Consider the following 27,933-nt stretch of genomic DNA (forward strand, 5'->3'; position numbering starts at 1 on the left):
TGTGTGATTTTTTTTTTTTTCTCCTGAGGCTAATGTTTAAAATGCTCTGCAAAAATAAACCCATGTGGTTCCGTTTCCCTATAGGAGTAAAATGGAAGGAGAATCAAGCAGATCGGAAACCCACTCTCCAGTTTTCGTCAAGAAAAAGACTAAGCATTCTGTACATAAGGAGAGACATGGGAGGCATTCCCATGAAAGTTTCAGAGACTCCTCCCTGGCAAATGAACAGGCTGACATAACTAAGGGTAAAAAAAAGAGGAAGGATGCCCAGCATCTTGTTTCTTCTCCTTTGAAAAAATCAGAAATTTGCGATGAGCCTGAAAAGGCCACTTCTATACCCAAAAAGAATAAAAAGAGAAGAAAAGGTGCTTTGGGAGTCGATAAGGAAACAGGTATTGCGTATGTCCTGGTGGATAAAGAAAACATTGAGAACACACGAAAGAATTTTAGAAAGGATGTTGATGTCGTTTACCTTGATGTAAGCAAGGAACAAAAGTCAACAAAAGGGCCTGAAGCAGATGAACCGCATTTGGTTACTAAGTCACGTGAAAATGAGTCAGAACTGCATGATAAAGTTTGGGAGAAAAAGCATAAAAAACATCGGAGGAAAGTTGCATCCTGTGATGCTGTCCAGGAGAGTCTGGGTGCAAGCATCACCCTGCCCGGATCAGAATCCCAAGAGCAGGAACCCCAGCCTCCCATGGGCCAAGAAGGTGAAATTGCACAACTACCAGTGTCTGCAGATCAAAGCAAGTCTAAGAAAAGAAAGAGGAAGCGTCCAAATGACCGGGAATTCGAGGCCTTGCCTGCGCCTGAGAGTGCTGAGAACATATACTCAGAGGGATCCCAAGTGATTGGTGAGGTTGGGACTGCAGGGGGCAATCAGGAATCCAGTGGCCTCAAGAAAAAGTCTAAGAAAAGGAAGAGAAGATCTTCTATTGATACTGCCGTGGCACCTGGCGGTGATTTTTCAGCGCTCAGGACGAGCTCTGAGGACACGCTCTTTGATTCAGTGGAAGGTAATGGTACCTTGATTGAAGAAAGTGCGAAACCCAGGCCACAAGAGGAGAAACCCCAGGCCTGTTCGGAAGAGGTGCAGAGGTAACGTGAGAGTGTTGGGCCTTCTGATGGTGTGCGTCTTGGGTGTGAAGTCTGCCCGTTACCTCTTTGTTCAGCACGGCCATAGTAAGTGGCAGAAATCATAAAGAGATAGACCATCAAATGTATAGGATGTCGTGCACATTTAACTGAGTAACTTGGCAGGTACCTTCCGTTCTTCATGTATAAAATAAGGCAGTTAGAGTCTGTTTTCACTAAGAACTATTCCAGCCCTGAAATTCTATGTATAAGTTTAAAAAGACTTTAAAGACCCCACAATTACCTTGTCTATATGTACAGAGATAGGAGAAAGGATCAGAGAACTTAGAATGTTACGGAACAGGAAAAAAACTTGAATTAGGGTTCTCCCTAATAAAAGAAATTTAGATATCGTTATTTATATAATTATCATTTAAGTATACTGGCCGATGAACAGATGCAGGAATTTTTTTTAAAGCACTTTATTTCAGCTCCTGGGAGTTGGGACAGGTTTTCTCCCCATTTCTACTCTGTGACGTTCTTACATTTGCTAGATTGTCCTGGCTTAAAATAGTTTCACATAGAAGTTAAATGGCAGAGGGCCCAACTCACATCATCCTCTGTGCCCTCTCTTTGGGGACATTTTTAGATCACTGATAACGAGGCAGGAATGTTCTCGGCCTGTGGTTCTTAACTTGTATGGGGCTGTGGACCTGTGAAAGCTGTTGACCCTTTGCTCAGACAAATGCGTACAGTTTTGTTTTTGTTTTGTTTCAATTTCCTGTCTGGGTGGTTAGCTGATGCATTTGGCTAAGAGCAGCTCTGGACATCTGGCAGAAAGTTTGTGGGAATGAATTAGTGATAGATACATAGAAAACTATGTTTTCTTTATACTGCCAAGGGGAAAATATGTGGCCATTGTTAACTGCAACGAAGCAATTGTAACGATGTAAACCCTGAATATTGACTTAACTAATTAGTAACCATTATTATAAAACATAACTCATGGTGGGGGGAGGTGTCTTGAGTATCCATGGGCTGTAGAAGAGGGCTGAGCTTATTAGGAAGTCAATATCTGAAACAATACAGTTGAGAAATAGTAACATAAGAGGCAATGCCTGGTGGAAATAGGGGTTAGGGTGTATCCAAGTTAGTAAAGCTACATTAAAGAGTTCAGACATCACACACTGAATCAACTCCAAGATCCCTTCCAGCTTTAATGCTGTTGTAGTCAAAGGGAGAGTCACTGTAAGAAAAGAATCTGAAAGCCATTAGGGCACGTGACCTGTCAATGTTAATCCAGTTTTTCTCCTTAGATTAGAACCTACAAATGAAGAAGAAAGCAATTTGGAGTCGGCTAAAGATCCTGAAACCAAATATTTATCTGAAGATTCGAGAGATTCAGATAATTCAGACGTGGATTTGGATTCCGCTGTGAGGCAGCTCCAGGAGTTCATCCCTGATATCAAGGAGAGGGCTGCCACTACAATTAAGCGAATGTATCGGGATGACTTGGGACGCTTTAAAGAATTTAAAGCCCAGGGTAAGCTTGTGGGACTTGAATATTTGTTGAACTTTTCTATATGCGTAACTAGCCCTGACTTTCTTTTGTGAGCGATTCAGATTTATAGATTCACAAAACGCACCCCTTAGCTACTTTCAGCTTTATCTCCTTCCGGAATCGTTATCTGCACTGTAAAATTCCCAAAATGAAGTGCACTAGTTTTCCTCTTCTGTGCCCAACTTCTGGTAGGGGAGGCGAGGAAAAACGGGGCTAACAGATCCAGGTGATCCACAGACTAGAAGATCAAGCCCAGAAGAAAAGGGGGAGGAGGTTAAGTGGTTGAGACATTGGGAGCGGGCCACAAGTGAAATCAAATTAAAACACGCATATCAACATCATCAGCTTTGATGAGGTGTAATTTCAAGGATATGAATTTGAGGGTGAGCTGGTTGTAGTGGGCATGGCTTCAGGCAACACCCAGCTTGGTCTCCTTCTTGATTTCACTGTGTTACAAGAACCTCCCAGAAAGCTTATTGGGTTTCAGAATGAACTACAAATGTAAGGTTGTGTACTGCAAGTGAGCAGGACTTACTGATGAGTATCTGCTGTGTGAGGCCCAGTGCCACTGGCCATTGAAAAAAGTAAAGAGAGGGGCCTTAGCCTTATGGAATTAATCATGTTGATAAGATTAGTTTTTTAAAAAAATAGACAAATTGATCAAGAAAAACACAATTTATAGAGCAATATCTGTAGAAGGACCCCATTTTATTTCTGTATTCAAGCAATATCTATAGAAGGACCCCACTTTATTTCTGTATTCTGTGTTGAAATTTTTATGAGTATGTATTTTATAAAAGATTTTAAAAATAAGTCTAAGATTAGCAAAATGTACTGTGTAATGCAGTCAATAATAATGAGACTTGAGTACTTTGAGTTATGACGAGGAATAGAACGTAAATTGCAGTGACATTGTCCCCACCTCCCCCCAATATATATACGTAGAGAATATACATGTTCATGTTTGTGCCAACCAGTTCCCAGCACTGCCTTGGGGGGAGGAGGGCCAGAGGAGAGTGAAGGGGGGGCGCTTCTTTTAAACTTTTATTTCAATACTGTTTGAATTTTTAATGAATATCTATTACTGTTAATTTATTTTTTAAATAACTGTGTAAAAAGGAATTGATGACACAAGAAAGGTCACATTGGAGTAGGATGACCAGGGAAGACCTTGGGAGGACAGTGTGGCTTAGGCCGAGCTCTGCTGGAGAGCGAATGTCAAGGGCACAAGCAGGGGCTGCTCCCCGATAGGTGGGGAGGAGCTGACGGGTGCTGTTGTAATTGCTAAAGACCAAACGGTGGTTCGCTTTCATTCATTGATGACAGTTGTGTACCTTCTTCTCCTGCCCCAAATCCTAGGTGTCACTATTAAATTTGGCAAGTTTTCCGTGAAGGAAAATAAGCAGTTAGAGAAAAACGTGCAAGAATTTCTGTCTCTGACAGGAATCGAGAATGCAGACAAGCTGCTGTACACAGACAGATACCCAGAGGAGAAATCTCTCATCACCGACTTAAAAAGAAAATACTCGTTTAGATTGCACATTGGTAAGTTTACAACTGTGGCCTCTTTGACCATCCGTAGCCTTCCAGCCTTACACAGATAACCGCGGTGAGTATTGAGCACAGTGCCTGGCCCGTCCAGTACATGCAGTGCATGTTAGCCGCTGCTACGTTAATAGTATTTTTATTGCCAGCCTATACGTTCAGGGATTTGGAATGTGTTCACGTCTCCCAAGAACAGTGCTTTTACAGATTTTCTGACAAATTAGATGATCAGCTTCCAGCTTTCCTACTTGGTAACAATTACGGTTTTGGTTTCTCTTCTTGTCCTCTAGTGTGTATTTTTTGCATATACTGCACAAAGTACTGTGGTATACACCAGAGTCTCCGAAGTTTTTTAAGTAGAGCCATATCTGTGCTTTGAGCTGGAACCCTCCTCTTGGAGGTATCCTGGGGAAGGTAGAAGGTCATGAAGCAATGTAGGTTTGGACTGGAAAAAAAATCTCTCTTGAATTTAAAGAGGATAACTTCTTAGGTGGAATGCACAAAGGAAACAGAACAGTGAGCCCCTGCTGGGGGATCCTTTCATCTTTAGAGTGGCAAAGCAGGAAAAAGCTTATTCATTTGCAAAGGGTTTTTGTTTATCTTCTGGGGAACTGCTGGAGTGTGTCCTCCACCTCCAGATTATGTTAAAATCCCTTTGCCTAATAAGGGCCTTTTCCATGAATTTAGTAGACCAGAAGCTAGAGCCTCTACATACTAAGCATCTAGTTTTCAGAGATTGCCAAGGAAACTGGGGATTTTGTATATCTGCTCCCCAAGACGGCTTTCTGCAGGACATAGGAAACCGCACCCTCCACCTGGGGTCTAGGATAGCGCGTGTTGTAAAAAGGGGCCCTTCTTGGGTTTCTTTTATAATTGCGACGGCATTTCATGCCACGCTCTGGTTGTCCCTCTGACCACCTCTCTTCCGACTTTAGGTAAGGGCATTGCCCGGCCCTGGAAACTCGTATACTATCGAGCAAAGAAGATGTTTGATGTCAACAATTACAAAGGCAGGTAAGAAAAAACTTGAGCAGAGCATTTCTCTAGTCTTTGCTGATACTGTAAATCAAAATGTACACAACAAAATCGTGAAGAGTTTCGTGTGTGAAACCAGATGTGCCGCCAGGTGTATGTCTCCAAAGACCCTTTCAGTTTCCACCTCTTGAATAAATCTTCTGTCGTCTTCCCCTTTCTAAATCCCTGGCTTTTACTTTATGCTGTCATTGTAGCCTTCTCCATGCGCTGCCTCTTAGCGTCACCCGTGCAGTTTTCTCGGCAGTCTCCTAAGTTGTAAGCTCCTTGCGAACCCAGACATTCCTTCTCAGTGTGATGTGTGCCCTTCAGCACTGAGCCCAGTGCTTTGGGTTTTCAGTAAATATTTGAAGGTGGGGGTGAGCACTTGTGTGAGGTCATTTAAGTGTGATTCGGTAGCATCAATGCAGAGCTTCATGTGGCAGTAGCCATTCTCTCCTCCCTTTTTTCCTAAATAAAATACCCAATTATGGTCTGTTTCCAACATTCCAAATAAAACAAATGTAGACCGAGCATCAGTGGTGGGTAAGCACTCTGCTTAAGGACAGAGGGATGAGGGAGAAAGCATCAGCTCCTACCCTTGAGGGCCCAGAGAGCCACCTAGGGCTCAACTACTGATCTCACTTCCAGGAGGCAGATGGAGTGAATCTGGCAGGGCCAGTTGGGTCCTACTTAGCGCTGTGATTTTAAATCAGGACATAGGTACTATCAGAACTTAACATTGATATGACCTTGGCTTCTTTTTAAAAATTTTTACCAAAAGAAATAAACCCGAAGTAGAGGTAAGGTGCCTCCACACAGACTGAAACCTGCCCTCCCTTTTTCCCAAGCCCCCGCTGTGTACTTTAAGGAAATTCACTAAAGGTGACATTTTAAATGGGACCAAAAAGATGCTTTGGTAAATGAATGAGGTAACATGTTTTTCTACCTGTTACATCACTGTGGGAAATGACATTTTTCAAATAATGAAAGTCTGTCTTTCTGATAATAAAGTTCATTCATTGGTACCATATTATTTGTGTTGTGCTGACCATTTACCCTTAAAGTATTTTTCCAACTTAAGGAACTCTTAAGTGAAAAAACCATAGAAAGTCAAAAATCAAAGAACTGTAAGGCTCCAAGGGGCCATGGAGGTCAGTACACCTGTTTCCTCATTTTCGTACACTCTGTTTTTCTCTCATGTCCTCTTTTTTGTTGCTTCAAGGGTACTTTTAAGTCTTGTTTTAAATCTCAGGAAGACCCTGCTTGCCTCATAAAGGAAACTGCTAAAAAGCTTGATTCTTAATGGTGAAGGATTTCGCACCTCTGTTCACCACGCTCTGCATTTCAGATACATTTCTGAGAATGCTAGGATCTTACTGTCCTACGGTAGTTGTGGATTATCCTCATTAGAAATGGTTAGTATTTTACTGGGGCTGCTTTTGTGTTGCATTAGTAATAACATAAACTACCACTTCTGGCCCCTCTTCCTCCCCCAAAAAGGAATTATAAAATGACATAAAGATGGCTTTTTCTTCCCTTAAACATTTAAGATGTTTAATCTCAAAATCCGCATATATTATAGTGCACTTTAGTTCTTTTCTTTTAATATATTTGCTTTTTTTTTTTTTTTTTCTATTTGGAAATGCATTTAATTTATTTTTTTTTTTTTATTTTTTTTTATTTTATTTTTTTTTTATTTTTTATTTTTTGCTTTATCACAAATTTAATCAGTTATATGTATACATATGTTCCCATATCCCCTCCCTTTTGCGTCTCCCTCCCACCCTCCCTATCCCACCCCTCCAGGCGGTCACAAAGCACCGAGCTGATCTCCCTGTGCTATGCGGCTGCTTCCCACTAGCTATCTACCTTACGTTTGGTAGTGTATATATGTCCATGCCGCTCTTTCACTTTGTCACAGCTTACCCTTCCCCCTCCCCATATCCTCAAGTCCATTCTCTAGTAGGTCTGTGTCTTTATTCCTGTCTTACCCCTATGTTCTTCATGACCTTTTTTTTTCTTAAATTCCATATATATGTGTCAGCATACAGTATTTGTCTTTCTCTTTCTGACTTACTTCACTCTGTATGACAGACTCTAGGTCCATCCACCTCATTACAAATAGTTCAATTTCATTTCTTTTTATGGCTGAGTAATATTCCATTGTATGTATGTGCCACATCTTCTTTACCCATTCATCCAATGATGGACACTTAGGTTGTTTCCATCTCCGGGCTATTGTAAATAGGGCTGCTATGAACATTTTGGTACATGTCTCTTTTTGAATTATGGTTTTCTCAGGGTATATGCCCAGTAGTGGGATTGCAGGGTCATATGGTAGTTCTATTTGTAGTTTTTTAAGGAACCTCCATACCGTTCTCCATAGTGGCTGTACCAATTCACATTCCCGCCAGCAGTGCAAGAGTGTTCCCTTTTTTCCACACCCTCTCCAGCATTTATTGTTTCTAGATTTTTTGATGATGGCCATTCTGACTGGTGTGAGATGATATCTCATTGTAGTTTTGATTTGCATTTCTCTAATTAGTAAAGATGTTGAGCATCCTTTCATGTGTTTGTTGGCAGTCTGTATATCTTCTGTGGAGAAATGTCTATTTAGGTCTTCTGCCCATTTTTGGATTGGGTTGTTTGTTTTTTTGTTATTGAGCTGCATGAGCTGCTTATAAATTTTGGAGATTAATCCTTTGTCAGTTGCTTCATTTGCAAATATTTTCTCCCATTCTGAGGGTTGTCTTTTGGTCTTGTTTATGGTTTCCTTTGCTGTGCAAAAGCTTTTAAGTTTCATTAGGTCCCATGTGTTTATTTTTGTCTTTATTTCCATTTCTCTAGGAGGTGGGTCAAAAAGGATCTTGCTGTGATTTATGTCATAGAGTGTTCTGCCTATGTTGTCCTCTAAGAGTTTGATAGTGTCTGGCCTTACATTTAGGTCTTTAATCCATTTTGAGCTTATTTTTGTGTATGGTGTTAGGGAGTGATCGAATCTCATACTTTTACATGTCCCTGTCCAGTTTTCCCAACACCACTTATTGAAGAGACTGTCCTTTCTCCACTGTACATTCCTGCCTCCTTTATCAAAGATAAGGTGACCATATGTCCGTGGGTTTATCTCTGGGCTTTCTATCCTGTTCCATTGATCTATCTTTCTGTTTCTGTGCCAGTACCATACTGTCTTGATTACTGCAGCTTTGTAGTATAGTCTGAAGTCAGGGAGCCTGATTCCTCCAGCTCCATTTTTCGTTCTCAAGATTGCTTTGGCTATTCGGGGTCTTTTGTGTTTCCATACAAATTGTGAAATTTTTTGTTCTAGTTCTGTGAAAAATGCCAGTGGTATTTTGATAGGGATTGCATTGAATCTGTAGATTGCTTTGGGTAGTAGAGTCATTTTCACAATGTTGATTCTTCCAATCCAAGAACATGGTACATCTCTCCATCTATTTGTATCATCTTTAATTTCTTTCATCAGTGTCTTATAATTTTCTGCATACAGGTCTTTTGTCTCCTTAGGTAGGTTTATTCCTAGATATTTTATTCTTTTTGTTGCAATGGTAAATGGGAGTGTTTCCTTGATTTCACTTTCAGATTTTTCATCATTAGTATATAGGAATGCCAGAGATTTCTGTGCATTAATTTTGTATCCTGCAACTTTACCAAATTCATTGATTAGCTCTAGTAGTTTTCTGGTAGCATCTTTAGGATTCTCTATGTATAGTATCATGTCATCTGCAAACAGTGACAGCTTTACTTCTTCTTTTCCAATTTGGATTCCTTTTATTTGCTTTTCTTCTCTGATTGCTGTGGCTAAAACTTCCAAAACTATGTTGAATAAGAGTGGTGAGAGTGGGCAACCTTGTCTTGTTCCTGATCTTAGTGGAAATGGTTTCAGTTTTTCACCATTGAGGACGATGCTGGCTGTGGGTTTGTCATATATGGCCTTTATTATGTTGAGGAAAGTTCCCTCTATGCCTACTTTCTGCAGGGTTTTTATCATGAATGGGTGTTGAATTTTGTCGAAAGCTTTCTCTGCATCTATTGAGATGATCATATGGTTTTTCTCCTTCAATTTGTTAATATGGTGTATCACGTTGATTGATTTGCGTATATTGAAGAATCCTTGCATTCCTGGGATAAACCCCACTTGATCATGGTGTATGATCCTTTTAATGTGCTGTTGGATTCTGTTTGCTAGTATTTTGTTGAGGATTTTTGCATCTATGTTCATCAGTGATATTGGCCTGTAGTTTTCTTTCTTTGTGACATCCTTGTCTGGTTTTGGTATCAAGGTGATGGTGGCCTCGTAGAATGAGTTTGGGAGTGTTCCTCCCTCTGCTATATTTTGGAAGAGTTTGAGAAGGATAGGCGTTAGCTCTTCTCTAAATGCTTGATAGAATTCGCCTGTGAAGCCATCTGGTCCTGGGCTTTTGTTTGTTGGAAGATTTTTTATCACAGTTTCAATTTCAGTGCTTGTGATTGGTCTGTTCATATGTTCTATTTCTTCCTGATTCAGTCTTGGCAGGTTGTGCATTTCTAAGAATTTGTCCATTTCTTCCAGGTTGTCCATTTTATTGGCATAGAGTTGCTTATAGTAATCTCTCACGATCTTTTGTATTTCTGCAGTGTCAGTTGTTACTTCTCCTTTTTCATTTCTAATTCTATTGATTTGAGTCTTCTCCCTTTTTTTCTTGATGAGTCTGGCTAATGGTTTATCAATTTTGTTTATCTTCTCAAAGAACCAGCTTTTAGTTTTATTGATCTTTGCTATTGTTTCCTTCATTTCTTTTTCATTTATTTCTGATCTGATTTTTATGATTTCTTTCCTTCTGCTAACTTTGGGATGTTTTTGTTCTTCTTTCTCTAATTGCTTTAGGTGCAAGGTTAGGTTGTTTAGTCGAGATATTTCCTGTTTCTTAAGGTGGGATTGTATTGCTATAAACTTCCCTCTTAGAACTGCTTTTGCTGCATCCCATAGGTTTTGGGTCGTCGTGTCTCCATTGTCATTTGTTTCTAGGTATTTTTTTATTTCCTCTTTGATTTCTTCAGTGATCACTTCGTTATTAAGTAATGTATTGTTTAGCCTCCATGTGTTTGTATTTTTTATAGCTCTTTTCCTGTAATTGATATCTAGTCTCATAGCATTGTGGTCGGAAAAGATACTTGATACAATTTCAATTTTCTTAAATTTACCAAGGCTTGATTTGTGACCCAAGATATGATCTATCCTGGAGAATGTTCCATGAGCACTTGAGAAAAATGTGTATTCTGTTGTTTTTGGATGGAATGTCCTATAAATATCAATTAAGTCCATCTTGTTTAATGTATCATTTAAAGCTTGTGTTTCCTTATTTATTTTCATTTTGGATGATCTGTCCATTGGTGAAAGTGGGGTGTTAAAGTCCCCTACTATGATTGTGTTACTGTCGATTTCTCCTTTTATGGCTGTTAGTGTTTGCCTTATGTATTGAAGTGCTCCTATGTTGGGTGCATAAATATTTACAATTGTTATATCTTCTTCTTGGATCGATCCCTTGATCATTATGTAGTGTCCTTCTTTGTCTCTTCTAGTAGTCTTTATTTTAAAGTCTATTTTGTCTGATATGAGAATTGCTACTCCAGCTTTCTTTTGGTTTCCATTTGCATGGAATATCTTTTTCCATCCCCTTACTTTCAGTCTGTATGTGTCTCTAGGTCTGAAGTGGGTCTCTTGTAGACAGCATATATATGGGTCTTGTTTTTGTATCCATTCAGCCAATCTGTGTCTTTTGGTGGGAGCGTTTAGTCCATTTACATTTAAGGTAATTATCGATATGTATGTTCCTATTCCCATTTTCTTAATTGTTTTGGGTTCGTTATTGTAGGTCTTTTCCTTCTGTTGTGTTTCTTGCCTAGAGAAGTTCCTTTAGCATTTGTTGTAAAGCTGGTTTGGTGGTGCTGAACTCTCTCAGCTTTTGCTTGTCTGTAAAGGTTTTAATTTCTCCATCAAATCTGAATGAGATCCTTGCTGGGTAGAGTAATCTTGGTTGCAGGTTTCTCTCCTTCATCACTTTAATTATGTCCTGCCACTCCCTTCTGGCTTGTAGAGTTTCTGCTGAGAGATCAGCTGTTATCCTGATGGGGATTCCCTTGTGTGTTATTTGTTGTTTTTGCCTTGCTGCTTTTAATATGATTTCTTTGTGTTTAATTTTTGACAGTTTGATTAATATGTGTCTTGGCGTATTTCTCCTTGGATTTATTCTGTATGGGACTCTCTGTGCTTCTTGGACTTGATTAACTATTTCCTTTCCCATATTAGGGAAGTTTTCAACTATAATCTCTTCAAATATTTTCTCAGTCCCTTTCTTTTTCTCTTCTTCTTCTGGAACCCCTATAATTCGAATGTTGGTGCGTTTAATGTTGTCCCAGAGGTCTCTGATATTGTCCTCTGTTCTTTTCATTCTTTTCTCTTTATTTTGCTCTGCATTAGTTATTTCCACTATTTTATCTTCCACCTCACTTATCCGTTCTTCTGCCTCAGTTATTCTGCTATTGATCCCATCTAGAGTATTTTTCATTTCATTTATTGTGTTTTTAATCGATGCTTGATTCATCTTTAGTTCTACTAGGTCCTTGTTAACTGTTTCTTGCATTTTGTCTATTCTATTTCCAAGATTTTGGATCATCTTTACTATCATTATTCTGAATTCTTTTTCAGATAGACTGCCTATTACCTCTTCATTTGTTAGGTCTGGTGGGTTTTTATCTTGCTCCTTCTCCTGCTGTGTGTTTTTCTGTCTTCTCATTTTGCTTATGTTACTGTGTTTGGGGTCTCCTTTTTGCCGGCTGCAGGTTCGTAGTTCCCGTTGTTTTTGGTGTCTGTCCCCAGTGGCTAAGGTTGGTTTAGTGGGTTGTGTAGGTTTCCTGGTCGAGGGGACTAGTGCCTGTGTTCTGGTGGATGAGGCTGGATCTTGTCTTTCTGGTGGGCAGGTCCACGTCTGGTGGTGTGTTTTGGGGTGTCTGCAGACTTTTTATGATTTTAGGCCACCTCTCTGCTAATGGGTGGCGTTGTGTTCCTGTCTTGCTAGTTGTTTGGCATAGGGTGTCCAGCACTGTAGCTTGCTGGTCGTTGAGTGAAGCTGGGTGCTGGTGTTGAGATGGAGATCTCTGGAAGATTTTCGCCGTTTGATATTATGTGGAGCTGGGAGGTCTCTTGTGGACCAGTGTCCTGAAGTTGGCTCTCCCACCTCAGAGGCACAGTACTGACTCCTGGCTCCTCAATTTGGGATGATTTGTTGTCTATTCATGTATTCCACAGATGCAGGGTACATCAAGTTGATTGTGGAGCTTTAATCCGCTGCTTCTGAGGCTGCTGGGAGAGGTTTCCCTTTCTCTTCTTTGTTCTCACAGCTCCCGGGTCTCAGCTTTGGATTTGGCCCCGCCTCTGCGTGTAGGTCGCCGGAGGGCGTCTCTAATATATTTGCTTTTATGTGGGATTCCTGCCTCTTAACTTCCTTAAACTGTGACAGATTTTTGCTAAGGCATCTGTCACATCTGTTTTTTTTTTTTCTTTTTTAATGACAGCTGTCCTTTTTTTTTTGGCTGCGTCGGGTCTTTGTTGTTGCGCACGGGCTTTCTCTAGTTGCGGTGAGCAGGGGCTACTCTTCGTTGCAGTGTGTGGGCTTGTCATTGCGGTGGCTTCTCTTGTTGCGGAGCACGGGCTCTAGGTGCACGGGCTTCAGTAGTTGTGGCTCGCAGGCTCAGTAGTTGTGGCGCACAGGCTTAGTTGCTCCGCGGCATGTGGGATTTTCCCAGACCAAGGATTGAACCCGTGTCCCCTGCATTTGCAGGCGGATTCTTAACCACCGCGCCACCAGGGAAGTCCCTGTCACATCTTTATTGAGCATCTGTTGTCTGTCAAGCATTACGGGTACCAAAGTGTAGAAAACTGACAGGGTCCCTGCCCTCCGAGGACTTCCCCTCCAGAGCTGTGCTGTCCATCCATGTGACCACCAGCCTCATGTGGCCACGGAGCACTTGAACTATGGTTAGTCCAAGCTGAGATGTGCTGAAGAGTGAAGTATACAATGGACTTAGAAGGCTTGGTGTGGAGAAGAGAATGTAAAGTATCTCATTCATACTTTTAGGTTCTGATTACATGTTGAAATGGCTGCATTTTTAATATATTGAGTTAAATAAAATATGTTATTAATTCATTAAAACTAAATAAAATTAGGGACTTCCTTGGCGGTCCAGTGGTTAAGACTCTGTGTTTCCACTGCAGGGGGCGTGGGTTCGATCCTTGGTTGGGGAACTAAGATCCCACATGCCGCATGCTGCCGCCAAAAAAAACCCCCAAAAACGTGGAAGGCAGAGTGGAATGGTGGAAAGTGGTCCTTGGTGATTTGACTGAGCTCCTGGATTAAGCTAACCCTAGGGCCCACCTGTATCTGGACTTTTCAATTGCCTGAGCCAATAAATTATCTTAAAAAAAACTAAATAAAATTAATTCTCACCTGACCACTAGAAAATTCTAAATGAAATCTGTGGCTCATATTTCCGTCGGCCAGTGGTGGCCTAGACGAAGAGTCAGATAAACCAGGGAAGCCACGAGTGTACAGTTGCCAGTGGTGACGGGGGCAGTGAGAGAGCTGCAGAGTGTCCTGTGGGAGAGGACAGCAGGACACCTCCAACCCAGGCGGTCAGGGAAGCCCTCTCTGAAGATGCACCATTTAAGCTGCTTCTGAAGAGCTTGCAGGAGCTTTCCAGCGGTGGAGGGAGGCCATTCCCACCACAGGTCCAGAGGCTCCGAGGTGAGAAAGGCCGATAAGGCCAATGGGGCTGAACTTAGGGAGCGCCAAGCTTTGCAGGCACAGTCAGAAGTTTGGGTTTTATTGTGTGAAGCCTTTATGGGTTTGGCTGGGGAATAGCATGATCGGATTATTTGCCCTGGCCTCTGTGTAAGTGAGCCAGGGACTGCGGTGACTGACTTACAGGGTGCTCATGGTTGAGATGCCGAGACAGGAAGTATCTGGGCTCAGGTCCTTGGTAGGACTGCACTGAGCAGGTTTCCTGACAGCCCGCCCTATACGGCTTCTCCCAGCGTCGCGGCGTGCTACAGTGAGAATAGTGGTTTTAAGCTTGTGGTTAATGCTCAGCTGTGATCTGTTTTCCCTTCCTCTAAGGTATAGCAAAGGAGATACCGAGAAGCTAAAGATATACCACTCCCTCCATGGAAACGACTGGAAAAAGATTGGCGAGATGGTGTCTCGAAGTAGCCTCTCTGTGGCCCTGAAGTTCTCCCAGATCAGCAGTCGTAAGTCGTGGTCCTAGAGCCCACTTCGGTGAACGAATCAGCCCACAGCAGCCCAGGGCCCAGGCATCACTGCAGGCCTGTCTTCTGAGAGAGTCATCACTGTTTCAGCCATTCTCTTACTGATTCATTTATTTCTTCATGCATATTGATGCAGCCTTTATTCACCAGACTGATTTCTGCCACACCTTATTTCAGTAGCTTTCAGTGTGACTCCAACTGCCAGGTAAACTGAAACCCACTCAGCCGGTGGGCAGGAGAGCCTGGGCCACCAAGGTCCCTTCCCCCAGGTGGCCAGGGAAACCATCAAAGGGAGGGCCTGTTAGTCAGGGGCGTTTCCCAAAACCAGTGTCAGTCATCTCTTGTCTGTTCTCCTCTTTCATAAAAAGCTTCCTTGGTTATATTCTTCTACCTTAAAAAGTCCCCAGTTGCTCTCAGAAGACAGTCCTTAGTGGGTGTTAGCTTCAGCCCAGAGGCTCACGTGCTCCGGCCCTGCAGGCAGAGCCATGCAGCGGGTCCCAGACAGGTGTCTGCATGTCTGCACGTGGTAAACTCTGAGGTGGTGGAGACCACGCCTTTTGTGCCACCAACTCTGGCCACCGGTGCCATGCGAAGACTCAGTGCAGCCAATTCTGCCAGTTTCCAAGAAGTAAAGCAAACATCTGGATTTGCATGTGTGTGTGAAATCAAGATCTTTTTTTCTTGGGACTCTCTTTTTTTAAATAAATAAATAAATAAATAAATTTATTTATTTATTTATTTATTTATTTATTTATTTATTTATTTATTTATGGCTGTGTTGGGTCTTCGTTGCTGCGCGTGGGCTTTCTCTAGTTGCGGTGGCTTCTCTTGCTGTGGAGCATGGGCTCTAGGTGCGCGGGCTTCAGTAGTTGTGGCACGCGGACTCTAGAGCGCAAACTCAGTAGATGTGGCACACGGGCTCAGTAGTTGTGGCTCATGGGCTCTAGAGCGCAGGCTCAGTAGTTGTGGCGCATGGGCTTAGTTGCTCCGTGGCATGTGGGATTCTGTAGGCCAGATCAAAGATATCTGTAGCCTGCCAGCTTGCGGCCTCTTCCTTAGCATCACTGTGAGCATCTAGACAAGAAGAGCGAATCGTAGAAGCTTTTGACGCCCTGCGCCAAGGACTGGCTTTAGGAATTCACAGGTGCCGGGACTTCCCTGGTGGTTCAGTGGTTAAGAATCCACGCTTCCACTTCAGAGGACGCGAGTTCAATCCCTGGTCGGGGAACTAGGATCCCACATGCTGCAGGGCAACTAAGCCCACGCTCTGCAACTAGAGAGAAACCTGTGCGCCACAACAAAGGTCCTACGTGCCGCAGCTAAGGCCGAACACAGCCAAATAAATTTTTTAAAATTAAAAAAAAATAGAAAGCTTAATGAGTGCAAAATATAAAAAAAAGAAAGAAAAAAAGAAATTCACAGGTGCCTTCTTCATCAAGTACTGTGGTGACGTCATTGCAGCTGTTAATTTCACTCCAGAAACTCTTGGGGAGAGTTATTTATATAACATGAAAGTCGTTTGGTTATTCTCTTTCTACTAAATGTTTGGGACCCTCACAATTTCCTGCAGGAGGTATTACTCTTAGAAACAGGAAGAACAGCTTTCTCTAAGTTAAAAAAAAGATTGCTTTAAGAAAGGATTTTTTTCTTTGCAGTTGGTTTTGTGTGTGTGTGTGTGTGTGTGTGTGTGTGTGTGATTGGTTCTTAAAAAGAATCTATGGCCACTTTCGTAGTTTCATTTTGATTTGCATGTAACTGATAGTTTTTTTTGTTTCGTTTTGTTTTGTTTGGGTGCGTTGGGTCTTCATTGCTGCGCGCGGGCTTTCTCTAGTTGTGGCGAGCGGGGGCTACTCTTTGTTGCGGTGTACGGGCTTCTCATTGCAGTGGCTTCTCTTGTTGCAGAGCACAGGCTCTAGGCATGCAGGCTTCAGTAGTTGTGGCATACGGGCTTAGTAGTTCTGACACGCGGGCTCTAGAGCACAGGCTTAATAGTTGTGGCGCGTGGGCTTAGTTGCTCCAGGGCATGTGGGATCTTCCTGGACCAGGGCTCGAACCCGTGTCCCCTGAATTGGCAGGCGGATTCTTAACCACTGCACCACCAGGGAAGTCCATAACTGATAGTTTTATGTTTGTGTAATTGAGATGTTGCCCATTGTCTTCTGAAAAGTGTCTGATTTATCTTCTTGTTTTTAAAGACTTTATTTGGGGACTTCCCTGGTGGTCCAGTGGTAAAGAATCCTCCTTCAGATGCAGGGGAAGCTGGTCGGGGAGCTAAGATCCCACATACCGCAGGGCAGCTAAGCCAGCGCTCCACAACTGCTGAGCTCACGCGCCCTGTAGCCCATGTGCCACAAACTACAGGGGCTATGCACCACAACTAGAGAGAGAAAACTCACACGCCGCAACTAGAGAGAAGCCCATGCACCACAGCAAAGAGCCTGCGCTGCAACAAAAGATCCCACATGCCTCAACAAAGATCCCATGTGCCGCAACTAAGACCCAACGCAGCCAAAAAAATAAAGAAAATAAATAAATTAAGAAAAAAAAAACGACTATTTTTCTAGAGCAGTTTTGGGTTCACAGTTAAAGGGAGAGGAAGGTACAAAGACTTCCTACTTATCCCCTGCCCTCCACATGCACGGCACACCCCCATTCTCAACACCCCCCAGCAGAGTGGTCCATTTGTTACAATCCATGAAGCTACCTTGACACATCTTAACCCCCCAGAGTCCACAGTCCACATTAGGGTTCACTCTTGATGTTGTACCTTCTGTGGGTTTGGAGAGGTGTCAAATGACAGATATCCATCTTTATCATTTTGTTGTTAATATTGTGTTTGAAAGCCAATAGATTAGCAACTTCAAGACCATCCTTTTATGTCAACAGAAAGAAATCATGGTGCTTGGAGCAAGACGGAGACCCAGAAACTAATCAAGGCTGTTGAAGAAGTGATTCTAAAGAAAATATCTCCCCAAGAGCTAAATGAGATGGATTCTAAACTCCAAGAGAATCCTGAAGGCCGCCTGTCAATTGTTCGGGAAAAACTCTACAAAGGCATATCCTGGGTAGAAGTGGAGGCTAAAGTGGAAACCAGGAATTGGATGCAGTGTAAAAGTAAGTGGTAAGTTTGAGGCTTCTTACATAAATTTCAACAAGAAGCATTCCCTGCCGCTCTCTCAGCAACTTCCGGAGAGGGGTGGACTGCTGAGGTTACTAAGAATATCTGTAACTACCACGTGGAAAGCCTTACAGTAGGTCAAGAATGATCCTGTCTAATCCGCTGCTCCAACCACTTCAATATCGATAGCTGATTTAAGTTAGTATTTAACCAACCCTGATTCGTTGTGTGGCTTCTTCATAAAGAACTTGAACCTTTTTATTCTATTTAATTATTTATTTAATTGAAATATAGTTGATTTACAATGTTGTGTTAGTTTCTGGTGTACTAAGTGAGTGATTCAGTTATGCATATATATTATTTTTTTATTCTTTTCCAATATAACTGATTACAAGATATTGAATACAGTTTCCTGTGCTGTACAGTAGGACCTTGTTGTTTATCTATTTTATATATAGTAGTTTGTATCTGCTAATCCGCAATTTCAAATTTATTCCTGCCTCCTTTCCCCTTTGGTAACCATAAGTTTGTTTTCTGTATCTGTGAGTCTGTTTCTGTTTTGTAAACAGAACTTGAATCTTCTTAATATTGAATATTGACTTCTGGTTTCTTCACTCTGGCCCTTTCTTCATAAAACAAGGTTGTTACCTATTTATAGCATGAAAAAAAAATTAACGTCTGAATATTTAGGAGGGAAATCACAAGCGTAGTGATCAGTAATAGCTCCACCTTTTTACTTTTGCTTTCTAATTCAGCAGTTCCTCTGTCTTCATCCAAAGCAGGGCAGTCATACTCTTCATCCTAGAACATCTTTAGGTACATCCATCACGAAGAAGTAGTTTCAGTCCAGATGTTGCTGCACGTTCTTTGCCCGATGTAGCTTTTCCCAGCCCTGGAGGGTTTCCAAGCTAACTTTCAGCTGCAACTTTCAGCTGCAACATGACAGCTTGAAGCAGTGGTTCTACAGCCCATGACCCAGGCATCCTGCATAAAGGGGGCTCCATCATCCTGCATAAAGGGGGCTCCATCATCTTGACCATAAATAAGAATGAAATCCAGAGTGAGCGTGTTGTACATTAAAAGCAAACTCGTAGATTATACTGTGTATTGTTTATATACCTTACAGTTCTGCTGTAGAGTATTTATTTTACTAGAAGACTACTCTCAGGAAATAAGCTCCAAAGAACAGATAATGTTTGGGGGGGAAGTGTGTAATATGGAGGAACCAGAGCCCTTTCTACCCCTATATCTTAGACTTAAAAAAGGAGTGGGGACTTATCTGGTGGCGCAGTGGTTGAGTCCGCCTGCCAATGCAGGGGACACGGGTTCGTGCCCCGGTCCAGGAAGAGCCCACATGCCGTGGAGCGGCTGGGCCCATGAGCCATGGCCACTGAGCCTGCGCGTCCGGAGCCTGTGCTCTGCAACGGGAGAGGCCACAACAGTGAGAGGCCTGTGTACCGAAAAAAAAAAAAAAAGGATTGGGGGCTTCCCTGGTGACGCAGTGGTTAAGAATCTGCCTGCCAATGCAGGGGACACCGGTTCAAAGCCCTGGTCTGGGAGGATCCCACATGCCGCGGAGCAACTAAGCCCATGCGCCACAACTACTGAGCCTGCACTCTAGAGCCCGCGAGCCACAACTACGGAGCCTGTGTGCCACAACTACTGAAGCCCACCTGCCTAGAGCCCGTGCTCTGCAACAAGAGAAGCCACTGCAATGAGAAGCCCGTGCACCGCAACAAAGAGTAGCCCCCGCTCACCACAACTAAAGAAAGCCCACGTGCAGCAACGGAGACCCAACACAGCCAAAAATAATTAATTAATTAATTATTTTTTTGGAAAAAGGAGTGGGTTATAAAGCCTCAGTTGGAAGCTGATACGTCAGTGTCTTAAAAGGGAAATGATGAAGGGGAGCCGTGCTTCAGAATCAGCATAATTAAATAACATGCAAGGGTTCTTTTTTAATTTGAAGAAAAAAGTAGGAAACTTGAACGCTGAGCATAGATTTACTTCATGAAACATTGAAATGGCATCAGCGGGTACATTTCAAACCAGTGAACGTGGGCGGCTATTAGTAAAAACAGTGTCAGTTTCTGTGTGTGGGGGTCATGTACCTCCCTTCTCAAGAAAGTAAATGTCACAGCTCATGATCTGTCCATCAGATTGTGACAAATTTCACTCTTCAAGAGAAGCACTTTTTAAATATTTTTAATTGGGCTGCTGCTCTCATTAGGAACTTCAGGGAACCCTTTCCCTCAGCCATGAACTTGGGGCCTTAGAGGAATCATTGAGTCATTGATCACTTTACTACATCTGTGTAGTTTGGTGTTTCAGCAGCTATAATGGTAATAAGAGCAATGTCTTTCTGTTTTATAAACAAGCAAAAATAAATTGAGTTTATACAGCGCCCTTTAGCACCTGCAAGCAGGCTGATTCTTTTTTTTCTCCCTTTTTTTAAACTGTTTATTATGGAAATTGTGTAACACACACCAACTTAGAACTCCTTGTATCCATCATTCATTTTCAATAACCATCAACTTTCTATCTCTTTATTTACCCTTTCCCACTTTAAAAAAATAAAAAGTATATTCTTGACGGTGGTAAATGTTAGCACTGATGAGTTGCAAAAGTTATAAAGTGGTTCTGAATAAGGACAATTTAAATGAGGAAAACAAAGGACATTTTAATGGAAACTTTACCCCGAAAATAAACTGTTTTTCTTTCTTTCAATGTAGGACGGAAATTCTAACCAAGAGGATGACAAATGGTCGGGACGTATACCGGGGAGTTAATGCCCTACAGGCCAAGATCAACCTCATTGAAAGGTACAGAAATAGAAAGTGACGATATTTGACCTGTTTTTCTCTCTAGCCAAAGAGTAGTTGTTAAACAGCAGAATCTGTGGTAAGATTACCACAGTTCATATTCCTGTTCCAGCACTTTCTACGTGCATGACCTTGGACCTGTTTCCTGCCTTTCTAGGTCTTGGTTTGTTCATCTTAAATGAGGATGATAATAACAGTACCTGCCTCTTAGTGTTATTGGCAGAAGAAATGAAATAACTCAATAAATATAGCTCTTTTAGTCTTTAAGGCTTTCACATAGACATTGCTTACTTCTGTCCTTTGGAAAATGGAGGTAAATACTTCAGGCCGAGCCCTACTGCTCTCTAGCACGCGTTCGTTGGTGTCTTTAGTTTTGTCTTTGAGTTCCTGGTCCGTGCAGAGTCCTCCCTCCCCTGATGGACAGGGAGACATGGACCTGTTTTACAAAGTCTGCGAGTCTAGTGGACCTGGGTTCATGTGCAATGAGGAACAGCAAAGAGCAGAAGAAACCTTTGGATTCTGGCCGCCCTGTCCAGCTTCATTATTCTTGCGCTCCGTCAGGAAGCCTGCTTCTCCTGCATCGGTGGGCTTCCTCGTTCTCCACGCTGGCCTGGCTGGGGTGGCCTTCCCCTTTTCTCCTCTACCAGAGAGACAGCAGAGACTAGCAGAGCCAAGGAGGGCATCTCACGTCAGGCAGGCCTGGGTTCCAATGTGGGTACCGCCTATGAGTCATGAAACCTTGAGCCAATGACTCGAGCTCTCAGCCCTGATTCCTGGCCTGTGGAAAGGACATAATCCCCTAGCTTCATCAGGTGGTGTTGACGGTAAATGGATTAGTGGGTATCAAGGTCTTAACCCAGTGTCTGTCACATAGTAAGTGCTGAGTACACATGTGTACTACTCTTGTGTGTCTACATTGAATGGTGAAGTTGTGTTTTTGTTTGGTTGGTTGGTTGGTTTTTAATTAATTATTTATTTATTTGGTTGTGCCGTGTCTTAGTTGCAGCGGGCAGGCTCCTTAGTTGTGGCATGCAGACTCTTAGTTGCGGCATACATGTGGGATCTAGTTCCCTGACCAGGGATCGAACCCGGGCGCCCTGCATTGGGAGTGTGGAGTCTTAACCGCTGTGCCACCAGGGAAGTCCCTGTGTTGTTTTTTTTTTTTTTAAATTGAAGTAGAGTTGATTTACAATGTTGTGTTTAACCTTTGCTATACAGCAAAGTGACTCAGTTATACATATATATATTCTTTTTCATATTTCATTCTTTTCTGTTATGGTTTATCACAGCATATTTAATATAGTTCCTTGTGAAGTTGTGTTTTTTACTAGGCTTGGTGGGAGATGCAAAGGGCTCAGGAGGAGGAAGGGTGATATTTTGGTCTGTAGCTCACCCCATGACGTTGGGCTGACCTTGGGTTAGCATGCCAGTGACACTGGGCCTGTGTAACAAGAGAGCTGGAACAGGGGTGAACACGCTGAGGCCTTCCAGCTCTTAATATTCTGTGAGTCCATGAAAATGTCCATCATGTTGATTTTTGCCTTGAAAACTTAATTTTTATTTTTTCTCATAGGTTGTATGAAATAAATGTGGAAGATGTTAATGAAATAGACTGGGAAGATCTTGCTAGCACCATAGGGTAAGGCCATTTGTTTAATATTAATCTAATGAAAAAATCAGAGAGGAGTTCTAATAAATGCCTCTCAGATTTGAAGAACAGGACTGAAATTCCTGCTGCTTATGGAACTCATCTATAAATTGTATTTGTGTATATATGTATTGGGAACGCCCTGTCTAAGTACTGGACCAGGTAAATCAGACCAGCGCTCCCTCCGCTCCAACCACCACCTCCACCCCAAGACACCTGAGAAGAGTGAATGAAATGTGTGCAGAGTCTCTTAAAAGCTTCATGGAGCACACCGGCTATGACTGGGACGAAGAACCCATGGTCCCTTTACCCATAATTAGCCTTTTACCATTTGCCACGTTGACTTTATCATCCCTCCCTCCCTCCCTCCCTCTCCCGCTCCCTTCTACAAGGGAATAGAATTCTTTCCCTTAACCGTTTCGGTGTTAATGGTGGATGCCATGTCCTCAGCAAGGCTGTTATTCTGCATCAGCACAGTGATCGTACTGAGGGCACGTGACACTGATGCACTACTATTGTCTAAAACACAGTCCCCATGCAAATTTCACCCAGCGTCCCAGTCGTGTCCTTTATAACACTTTCCCCCTGATTTAAGATCCAGTCCAGGATCTGTATCCTTAGTGTCTTCTAAACCGCAGAGTTCTTCTGCCTTTTCTTTTTTTTTTTTAAATTATTGGAGTATAGTTGATTTACAATGTTTCAGGTGTACAGCAAAATGATTCCATTATAGATTCTTTTCTGTTATAGATTTTTAAAAATTTATTTATTATCTTATTTATTTATTTTTGGCTGCGTTGGGTCTTCATTGCTGCGCATGGGCTTTCTCTAGTTGGGACGAGCAGGGGCTACTCTTCGTTGCGGCTCGCGGGCTTCTCATTGCGGTGGCTTCTCTTGTTGCAGACCACGGGCTCTAGGCGCGTGGGCTCAGTAGTTGTGGCTCGCGGCTCTAGAGCACAGGCTCAGTAGTTGTGGCGCACGGGCTTAGTTGCTCTGTGACATGTGGGATCTTCCCGGACCGGGGCTTGAACCCATGTCCCCTGCAGTGGCAGGCGGATTCTTAGCCACTGTGCCACCAGGGAAGTCCCTCCATTATAGGTTATTACAAGATATTGAATATAGTCCCCTGTGCTATACACTAGGTCCTTGTTGTTTATTCTATATACAGTAGTGTGTATCTGTTAATGCCTTTGTCTTCTATGACGTTGAAATTGTGGGAGAATACAGGCTAGTCGTTCTGGAGAACTTGCCGCAGTTGGGGAGTTTGTCAGACGCTTCCTCACTGTTAGATTCGGGTTTTGTATTTTACATGGGAATCAGTCATGGAGGAGGCTGTGTTTCTGTCACCAGGTCACATCCCATCATGAGGCATGTGGTTCTGATTTTGATCCCCTGGCTCTGGCGGCCTCTGCCACACTGCCCCACTGTAGAAAAGTAAGTTTTTCTCTTGGTGAAAAGAAATGGCCACGGGGAGATATTTTGAGACCACATCAAGCTCCTGTTCCTCTTCGGATTTCCCTCAGTGGTTTCGGTGTGCTGTTCGTTTGCATTTCTCATCCGAGGAGTGAGATTTCATCAGTTGTCGCTGTCTGTCTTCATTGCTACGGTCCTTGCATTTTCAATCAGTTCCTGCCACTGGAGGAGAGGCCACCACTCTGAAGACCTGAATTCAGTGCCGGCCAAGCAACAGAGAGCTGGCTGGCAAAGCACAGTCCCTCTAAGCAACGCAAATTGTTGAGCATTGCGGGGCTCAGGGGTTGGTGGGCTTTGGGAGGTGGGGATTGAGGGACTGTCTGGCCTTTAGTTTGGGAAGGGTGCTGAGGGGAACAGGGCTGCCGCAGCCTGGCTGTCTTTCAGAAACGTGGCTGCTGGCGTGAGGTTGTCACTGATCCATTAGGAAGGGTGTAAACTGGTTCTGCTAGTTAGTTATTTACACCTTGGGATTATGGACAAAGAACAATCAGTCCGTTTTTTTTTTTTTTATTAACTTGGAGAATTGGAATCTTTTCATGGCAGGCCCTGTTGGGAGTCACAGACACATGCCTGTGGTTCCAAACCCTTTCCTCTTCTAGCTCGTCTCAGGGGTGGGGCACCAGCTCTTGGGTGTGGGTCCCTGAGAGGGGAGGGTGTTAGGGGCTTTGAAGGAAGGGTGTCCTGCTGTGTACCCCACCAACTCCCATCCTAAGAAGTATTCATGTCGACAGGTCCCTCCCTTTGTAATACCAAACCGCTTTTGAAAAATCTGACTTTTCCAATAAATGTTTGTGTATCTTGTGACATTGCCTCAGATCACATTTCTTAAATTAAAATGGGTTTTTAATGATTTTAAGTAGAATTATATACTTCAATATTGATTGTTCTGGTTAAGGTTAGAAATCTCAAAGCTGTAAAACAGACATCATGGCATCCAGTCAAATACCATTGGAAATAGTACATCCTCAAAGTTTTAATAATGAATTAAAACAGTGAAAATAATTAAATTAAAAGTTCGGTCTCTTCAGGTTCTTTAAACCTCCCTTGTGAATTATTTAGGCAGGATTTTAAAGAAAGCATCTCCACCTAATGAGATGTAACACCTACTTCATTTGAAAATGTCCAGATCAGTTATTGTTACTTCTTGAAGCCTGAGCTTTGATCTGCAGAACAACCTGGGCGCAGGGCGCTGTGGGAAGAGGGAAGGCATAGATGCCCTAGAACTTGGGCTTTGCAGTCAGATGGACCGGCGTCAAGTCCTGGGACTATGCTCATAATTTAGCCAGCCTTGGGCAGGTCATTCCCTCACTTGCCTCTGCGTCGCGGTTTCCTCATCTGCGCAGCAGTTTAACAGGACCGTGATGAGGACGACAGCAAGGAGACAGTGCGTGGCACGCAGTGCACACGCTGCGGGGAGCTGCTGCCATGAAGAGACAGAAAGAGCCCAGCCGTCTTGTACTTCCACATACCTAGCAGATCCAGTTATTCCCACTAATCATATAACAACTAGAATAATTAATTACCGAAACAAATATGCCACGCTTTTTGTTTGTTTGTTTTGGGTTTTTTTTGTTTGTTTTTTGGTTTGTTTTTTTTTTTTGCGGTACACGGGCCTCTCACTGTTGTGGCCTCTCCCATTGCGGAGCACAGGCTCCGGACGCGCAGGCTCAGCGGCCATGGCTCATGGGCCCAGCCGCTCCGCAGCATGTGGGATCTTCCCGGACCAGGGCACGAACCTGTGTCCCCTGCATCGGCAGGCGGGCTCCCAACCACTGCGCCACCAGGGAAGCCCTATGCCACGCTTTTATGGCTTAGGAAGTGAGTGCCCAGGAAGTGAAGTTAGTGATTTTCACTTAAAAAAAATATTTAAGATGTGGTTGTTTCTGTCCTACTTATTGTAAATGGAAAATGGATTTGACTCACCAGAATATCATAAGCATCCACTTTATTTAGCTTTGTAAAGTAAAAAATCCAGACCCCTGCCTTTGCATTGTGACAAATATATAGTTATCCTAAAGGTAGTGGTTAAGAGTGTAGGATTTGTGAAGTGTTGCCATTGGCAGCAACACGGATGGACCTAGAGATGATCATACTAAGTGAAGTAAGCCACACAGAGAAAGACAAATATCATAGGATATCAATTATATGTGGAATCTTAAAAAACGGATACAAATGAACTTATTTACAAAGCACAAATAGACTCACAGACATAGAGAACGGACTTACGGTTACCAAAGGGTTAGCGGGAGGGAGGTAGGGGGATAAATTAGGAGCCTTGGATTAACATATACACACTACTGTATATAAAACACATAAACAATAAGGACCTACTGTATAGCACAGGGAACTATACTCAATATCTTGTAATAATCTATAATGGAAAAAAATCTGAAAAAATAATATATATATATATGTACAACTGAATCTTTCTGCTGTACCCTTGAAACTAACACAACGTTATAAATTAACTATACTTCCATTTAAAAAAACTGATATAAAAAAAAAAGAAAGAAAAAAGTAGAATTTGGAGTGGACCCAATTGAAGTCCCAGCCCTTCCCCCCTTATTCACTGTAAGATCTTGGCCATCTTCTCTCAGTTTGCCCATCTCTAAAGCGAGGGATAAGCGTAGGAGCCCCATCTCAGAGTGGTCGTGAGGGTTATTTGTTGCTCTGCGGAGAGCCCTCAGGGTGGGGCTGAAGACAATGTTAGCATCAGCCCCTGTGAGCTAGTGTTACACCTTGTCTTCCCAACTGGTAGTTTAGATTATTCTAGTTTAGACAAAATCCGTCTTGTTGTACTGCTGTTTTTCTTCCTTTTGTGTGTGTGTGTTCAACCGGATGAACAATAGCTTTTCATATGTGTCTTATTTTTCTCACATGTGTAGACATGAGGATTAAGAAAGCTGCTTAGGTCTGTAGACCACCCCTCCATCCATGCACTTAGTACACAGGACTGAAATGATTAATTTTTAAACTGCCACTAACCTTTTGACACCTTTTCCTTTCTAAAGGGATGTTCCTCCATCTTATGTCCAAACTAAATTTTATAAGCTGAAAGCCACCTGTGTTCCCTTTTGGCAGAAGAAGACTTTTCCAGGTCAGTATTTTCGATATCTGAATAGTTAAAAACGCAGCATATGGGGACACACGCTGGTAGTGTGACCTTGGGTAGTGACTTCTGGGAACCTCAGATTCTTCAAATGGAAAATGGTAAAAATTGGCAAATTATAACCCCTACCTGACAGGACTTTCAAAAGTACTAAATGAGATAATGAGCTTGAAAAGTGTGGTCACCAGGCCGCCGGGTGTTGAGCAAGCACTGGGTGAGTAGCTGCGAGTGCTTCTGGATTGCACAGGACACATGCTCACACCACATGCCTGCACACACACTGATCCACAAAAAGCTGGAGATACAGTTTCATCTCTGCAGCCATTTGTAGGTGGTTTACATATGTAATTCCCAAACCTGGACTATCAGAGTCAGGTGGGGAACTTGGGAAAAAGATACATACCTGGGTCTCATCCCAGACCCAGTTGATCCTAGTGTCTAGTCTGGGTCCAGAGGCTAGATTTTTCTCTAACAAGCTCACAAGTGAGTCGCCAGTGGCCTGCCCAGCATCATTGTTTGGGAACCACTGGTTCGGGTAACACTCCGCCCTGCAGTGTGTGACAAAATGCTCCTTGCGTTCAGCAGACACCACTTCCTGGGTTTGAATCCTGGCTTCGCCCTCCTGACTCTATGACTTTGGATGAGTTTCATAATGTCTTTATGCCTCATTTGAAAAATGGGTGAACAATAGGGCCTACCTCATAGGATTTTTGAGAGGATTGAATGAGTGACTCTGAATAAAGCAGTTAGAGCCAGGTCTTGCACACAGTAATGCCAGTAGCAATGCATTGTCATCGTCCGTGCCGTCCATCCTTTGACCTTGGGAAGAGGCTCTGTCAGATCATCTCAAGATTCAATTTCTTTTCTTTAGAGATTATAGACTACCTTTATGAGACTAGTCTACCATTGCTTAAAGAAAAATTAGAGAAGAAGATGGAGAAAAAAGGGACTGAGATCCAGACCCCGGCAACCCCCAAGCCAGTCTTCCTGTTTCGAGACATCTTTTATTGTGACGATGACAGTGAGGGAGAAGACGGAGATGAAAAATGTTAAGCGGCTGATACTCTCTCTTGTCCATTTTTCCAGGTCTGGTTGTGTTTATATATGTGTCAATAAAGCTATTTTCACTATTGATTTTACTGAAGAAGGTGCAACGGCCAAAGGAAGGGTATGAAAATAATAACATATTGTGGAGCATTAAAAATTGATTCACATTTCATATTCAAGTTTGTCTGAATGTGAAAAGAAAG

At 42.7% G+C, this 27,933-nt stretch overlaps 1 protein-coding gene across 1 annotated transcript; it reads left to right on the plus strand.

The window, feature by feature from the left end:
- Positions 1 to 91: 91 nt before the first annotated feature.
- TTF1 (transcription termination factor 1) lies at positions 92 to 27,843 on the plus strand (the record flags this gene model as incomplete). Its single annotated transcript, XM_079707227.1, has 10 exons — positions 92 to 1,101; positions 2,394 to 2,620; positions 3,998 to 4,183; positions 5,119 to 5,197; positions 14,368 to 14,498; positions 17,403 to 17,637; positions 20,367 to 20,456; positions 22,030 to 22,095; positions 26,586 to 26,671; positions 27,555 to 27,843. The coding sequence occupies 10 exons, from the start codon at positions 92 to 94 to the stop codon at positions 27,734 to 27,736; spliced, it is 2,292 nt and encodes a 763-aa protein (XP_079563353.1). The 3' UTR covers positions 27,737 to 27,843.
- Between the last annotated feature and the right edge of the window lie 90 nt (positions 27,844 to 27,933).

This window comes from Hyperoodon ampullatus (genome assembly GCF_949752795.1).
Source record: "Hyperoodon ampullatus genome assembly, chromosome: 6".
In the NCBI taxonomy this organism is placed as follows: Eukaryota; Metazoa; Chordata; class Mammalia; order Artiodactyla; family Ziphiidae; genus Hyperoodon; species Hyperoodon ampullatus.